Source organism: Quercus suber, unplaced genomic scaffold (assembly GCF_002906115.3).
Source record: "Quercus suber isolate HL8 unplaced genomic scaffold, Cork oak 2.0 scaffold_476, whole genome shotgun sequence".
Classification (NCBI taxonomy): Eukaryota; Viridiplantae; Streptophyta; class Magnoliopsida; order Fagales; family Fagaceae; genus Quercus; species Quercus suber.
The window spans coordinates 585,064-590,864 of NW_027069927.1; the positions used below are offsets into that span (position 1 = coordinate 585,064).

The 5,801-nt window shown below is 41.9% G+C and overlaps 1 protein-coding gene across 1 annotated transcript; it reads right to left on the bottom strand.

The window, feature by feature from the left end:
* Positions 1 to 4,449: 4,449 nt before the first annotated feature.
* Positions 4,450 to 5,034, bottom strand: LOC112040789 (uncharacterized). Its single transcript, XM_024073687.1, has one exon. It carries the CDS (start codon positions 5,032 to 5,034, stop codon positions 4,450 to 4,452), a length of 585 nt encoding a protein of 194 aa, XP_023929455.1.
* Between the last annotated feature and the right edge of the window lie 767 nt (positions 5,035 to 5,801).

The window sequence follows — 5,801 nt, forward strand, 5'->3', positions numbered from 1 at the left end:
CCCAAAACATGTGGTCTGAGAAGCCAAACATAGCTGAGGTCCTGTTTAATACTAAAATATATTTCAGGGAGTGTTAATTTACCCAAAGCATATGGTTCGAGGATTCAGGCATAGCTAAGGTTCTGTTTAACACTTAGAAAAGTAGCTTAAAATATCAATTTACCCAAGGTATGTGATTCAACGAACCAGGCATGACCAAGGTTCTATTTGATACTTAGATTGGTGTCAGGAAGTGTTAATTTACCCAAAGTATGTGGTCTGAGGAGCCAGGCATAGCTAAGGTTCTGTTTAACACTTAGAAAAGTAGCTTAAAGCATTAATCTACCCAAGGTATGTGGTTCAGGGAACTAGGCATGACCAAAGTTCTATTTGATACTTAGATTGATGTCAAGAAGTGTTAATTTACCTAAAGCATGTGGGTCGAGGAGTCAGGCATAGTTAAGGTTCTATTTAACACTTAGAAAAGTAGCTTAAAGCATCAATTTACCCAATATATGTGGTTCAGGAAACCAGGTATGACAAAGGTTCTGTTTGATACTTAGATTAATGTTAAGAAGTGTTAATTTACCCAAAACATGTGATCTAAGGAGCCAGGCATAGTTAAGGTTCTGTTTAACACTTAGAAAAGTAGCTTAAAGCATCAATTTACCCAAGGTATATGGTTCAAGGAACCAGGCATGACCAAAGTTCTATTTGATACTTAGATTGATGTCAAGAAGTGTTAATTTATCTAAAGCATGTGATCCGAGGAGTCAGGCATAGTTAAGGTTCTGTTTAACACTTAGAAAAGTAGCTTAAAGCATTAGTTTATCCAAAGTATGTGGTTCAGGAAACCAGGCATTAACAAGATTCTGTTTGATACTTAGATTGATGTCAAGAAGAATTAATTTACCCAAAGCATGTGGTTCGAGGAGCTAGGCATAGCTAAGGTTCATGATTAAAAGATATCAATTTACCCAAGGTATATGGTCCGAGGAGCCAGACATGATCAAGGTTCTGTTTGATACTTAGATTGATGTCAGGAAGTATTAATTTACCCAAAGCATGTGGTCTGAGGAGTCAGGCATAGCTAAGGTTCTATTTAATACTTAGATAGATAGTAGAACGCATGACACGTAACATAATAAACCCAAATATGGTGAAGAAAGCTTTCATTAATAGTAATACCTTCTTAGGTTATTTACATTCTAGGGGCGTGGTACCGCCTTTTCCTCTAGATCTTCAAGATAATATACACCTATTCCAACCACTGATGTGATATGATATGGACCTCCCCAGTTAGGTCCTAATTTTCCCTATGTTGGGTTCTTTACAGTTCCAAAAACCTTTCTTAAGACCAAGTCTCCAAGTGCCAATGGCCTTAGCTTTACGTTGGCATCATACCCTTTTTTGAGCTTGTGTTGATAGTAGGCCAATTGGACTATGGCATTTTCTCTTCATTCTTCAATTAAGTCTAAGCTCTTCTCCAATAGCCCATAATTGCTACTCAGAGTGAAAGAACTCATTCTCGACAAGGGGAATCCAGTTTTCAAAGGAATGATAGCCTTAGCCCCATAAGTCATTGAAAATGGCGTCTCCCCAATGGACCTATAAGGTATAGTCCGGTATGTCCAAAGGACGTGTGGCAACTTTTCCACTGATTTTTCCTTTGCGTCATCCAGCCTCTTTTTAAGCCCACTCACTATGACCTTATTGATAACTTCAGCCTATCCATTCCCCTATGGATATATTGGGGTGGAATATCTATTTTTTATGCCTAGATCACAGCAATACCTCCTGAATGCCTTGCTATCGAACTAAAGACCGTTATTTGAGATGAAGGTACGAGGGATTCCAAACCGAGTGATAATATTTTTCTAGACAAATTTGTTGGCATCCACATCCCTGATATTTGCCAATGGTTCAGCTTCAACACATTTGGTGAAGTAATCCGTGCTGACCAAAAAATACCTCTTATTCCCTACTACCTTAGGGAAATGACCTACAATGGCTAAGCCCCACTGGGCAAAAGACCAAGGGCTAGATAGAGGATTAAGGACTCCTCTCGGTTGATGAATGTTTGGTGCAAATCTTTGGCATTGATCACACTTCTTCACATACTCTTGCGCTTCCCTTTGCATATTTGGCCACCAATAGCCTTGAGTAAGGGCCTTGTGAGACAAAGATCTGCCCCCTGTGTGGCTTCCACAAATTGCTTGATGTAACTTTTCCAAGAGTAGCTCAACTGCTTCAAGGTGTATGAATAGTAGATATGGGCCAGAAAAAGATATCTTGTAAAATTTTTGGTCCTCAGAAAGCCAAAACTGAAGAGCCTTTCTCCGTACCTTGTTGGCCTTAGACTTACTCTTGGGCAAGACATCTTCCTTAAGGAATAGCACAATAGAGTCCATCCAGCTAAGACCCACCCTTATTTGAAGACATGAATCACACTTTTCCTCACTTCAGTGGGTTTACACAAGCCTTCCACAAGGATCACCCGAGATAAACTTTGTGCCGAGGAGGTTGCTAGCGTGGCAAAAGAGTCAGCATGCGTTTTTCTATTTCTAGGGATTTGTGACAAATTAAAAGACTCAAATCCAGACTGTAAGTGTTTAACTTGGTTCAAATATTCCTGCATTCTGAGATCTCTAGCTTTCAACTCTCTTTGAATTTGGCCCATAACCAGCCTTGAATTTGAGAATATTTCCACTGCCTTTCCACCCATTTTCTAAACCATGGTCATCCCTACCAATAGAGCTTCATACTCACCCACATTGTTTGTGGCCGAAAAGCCCAATCTCAAGGATTTCTCGATTGTGATCCTCTCTAAAAATATCATAACTAGTCCCACTCCAGATCCTCTGTGGTTCGTTGCACCATCAACGTATACCTTCCAGGACAAAGGTTCTTGTAAGGAGATTGCACCAACCGATTTTTTATCCATATTCTGCTCCTCTACTTTATCTTCTAGTGGGGTTTCAACAATCTCAGCCACCAGATTGGCAAGGACTTGACCCTTGATAGAGGTATAAGATATGTACTTGATATCAAAAGCCCCTATGATCATACCCCATTTCACAATCCTCCCTATGAAATCTACGCTTCGAAGTATAGATCTGAGCGGGAGTTGGGTTAAGACAACAATTGTGTGTGATTGGAAATAGTGGGGGAGCTTGTGTATAGCATACACCATTACCAGAATGGCCTTTTCCAGTGGTAGGTAACGGACCTCGACCTCATGTAGTGATTTGCTCACATAATAAACTGGTCTCTGTACACCACTATTGACTCGTACCAACGCCAAGCTCACCGCATGGGAGGCCACTGCAATGTAGGTCAACAAAACCTCATCCACCTCGAGTCTGGACATAATGAGTGACCGAGAAAGATACTCTTTCAACTGCTGGAAAGCTAGGACACACTCCTCGATTCATTCAAATCTCTTCCACTTGTTTAACAACTGAAAGAAAGGCCTACATTTGTCTGCTGACTGAAAGATGAATCAGTTTAGAGCAGCGGTCATCCCTGTTAGCCTCTGGATCTCCTTGGGATTCCAAGGTGGCTATAGATTATTAATTGCCTTAATCTAGTTAGGGTTGACTTTAATTCCGCAATGTGTAACCATGTACCCCAATAATTTCCCTGATCCGAAACCAAAAGAACAATTAGAAGCATTAAGTCACAGTTTGTGTCTCCTCAAGATCTCAAGGATATTCCTTAGGTCATTAACGTGCTCAGATTCCAACTCACTTTTGACCACCATGTCTTCTATATAAATCTCAATATTTTTCCCCAGCTGCGGCTCAAACATCCGAGTCATCATCCTCTGATAAGTGGACCCCGCATTTTTTAGACCTAAAGGCATCATCTTGTAGTGATAATTCCCAGTAGGAGTGACAAAAACTGTTTTCTCCTAATCATCTAAGGCTAAAGGTATCCAATGGTACCATTGAAAGGCATCGAAAAAGCTCATCCAAGGATGGCCTACTATTGCATCCATTAACTGATCAATTTGAGGCATGTGGAAGGGGTCTTTTGGACAGGCTTTGTTCAAGTTTGTGAAGTTCACACACACTCGCCACTTCCCACTCTTCTTCTTTGCTACCATTTTATTAGCCAACCATTCAAGGTAGAACACTTCTTTAATAGCCCTAGCCTACTTAAGCTTGTTCACCTCTTCCTTGACAGCATCAGAATGCTCATTTGATGAGTGCCGAGTTGGTTGCTTTCTAGGGAGGATAGGCAGGTTAACATTCAAATGATGGAAAATGAATTTTGGATCTACCCTAGGAGCTTCGTAGGCATTCTAGGTAAACATATCACTATTCCTCCTAAGAAATGCTGACAGTTCTTCCTTCTCCCGAGGAGACAACTGAGCTCCAACTTAGAAAAACTTCTCCGGATCACCATCTATGGCAATTTCTTCCAACCTCTCACACTTTGCCTTCCCCGATACCGCATCAGTAGATGCTATGAGCCCCCCTCAACAGAGTCCGAGGACTCTGCTACTGGCTGATGCATAATTGTAGCCATGAGGCACTGCCTAGCCATGGATTGACTTCTCACCAGCTCCTCAATCCAGTCCCCTAATAAATACTTCACTTTCAAATGCAAAGTTGACGAAACAGCCCCTAGGGTATGAAGCCATGGTCTGGCCACAATGGCCATGTAGGAAGAGTTTGCATCCACCACAATGAAATCCACTTCTACCACCTCTAAACTTGCCTGCACGGACAACCTAATCTGGCCCCTTGGGATGACAACTTTGCCATCAGAACTCACCAAAGATGAATCATATGCTGTCAGATCTGTAGGTTTTAAGTTCAGCCTTTTGTACAAGCTAGGGTACTTAATCTCTGCACCACTACCCTGGTCTGCCATTACCCTCTTCACATCATACCCTCTTATTCTTAGGGTGACCACTAAAGCATCATCGTATGGCTGGATGGTTCCCATCTTGTCCCTATCTGAAAAACTTAACACCAGTCGAATTTCCACTCTAGCCCTCTTCGGCTCAGAATTAGTATCCTCGACTGGTAGCCGAGCAACAGACATTACCCTGGAAGGATGAGAACTAGTTTTCCCAAGTGCAGCAAAGATGACATTGATCTGCCTAACGACGGCCTCGAAGAAGCATTCCACTGAGCCTCAAGCCTTGATTGGTCGCTTTGCTCGTTAGGACAATACAAAAATTGTTCTAACCTTTCCTCCCTAACTAGCAGCTCCAAATGGTTCCATAGAGTTTTGCAGTCCTCAGTGATATGCCCTCGCTCCTGGTGGTATTGGCAATGAAGGCTCTGATTACGCCTCAAAAGGTCTCTACTCATCTTGTTCGGCCATTTGAAGTATGGCTCGTTATTGATCTTCTCCAAAACTTGAGGCACCAGTTCTCGGAACACAGTGTTAACCACTTAAGGAGCTATAGGTCCAAATTGCCTAGCAAAATCCCTTCGGGGTCTATTATTATTGTAGCGGTCTTACCTGATATCCCTCATCTCCTAAGGGATAACCTTACCCTTTCCTTTGCCTTACTGTTGGTCTTCCTCAACCCTCTTATACTTATGAATTCAATCCATGAGCTGGCGTACACTGGTAACAGGTTTCTTAGTCAAATACTTCCTTAAGCCATGCTCGGCAGGTAAGCCGACCTTGAAAGTCTTGATGGCTACGTCGTCAAAGTCACCATCTATCTTATTAAAAATCTCCCAGTATCTATCCGAATATGTTTTCAGGATGTCCTCTTCTCTCATGGACAAGGACAAGAAGGAATCTAAGGGCCAAAGAACCTTACTGCACGTAATATAGCGGGATCCAAACGCCTG

What these genes read in the sequence shown, in the direction of transcription:
- LOC112040789 (XM_024073687.1), bottom strand. Translation starts at nt 5,034, where the DNA reads ATGTCTGTTGCTCGGCTACCAGTCGAGGATACTAATTCTGAGCCGAAG.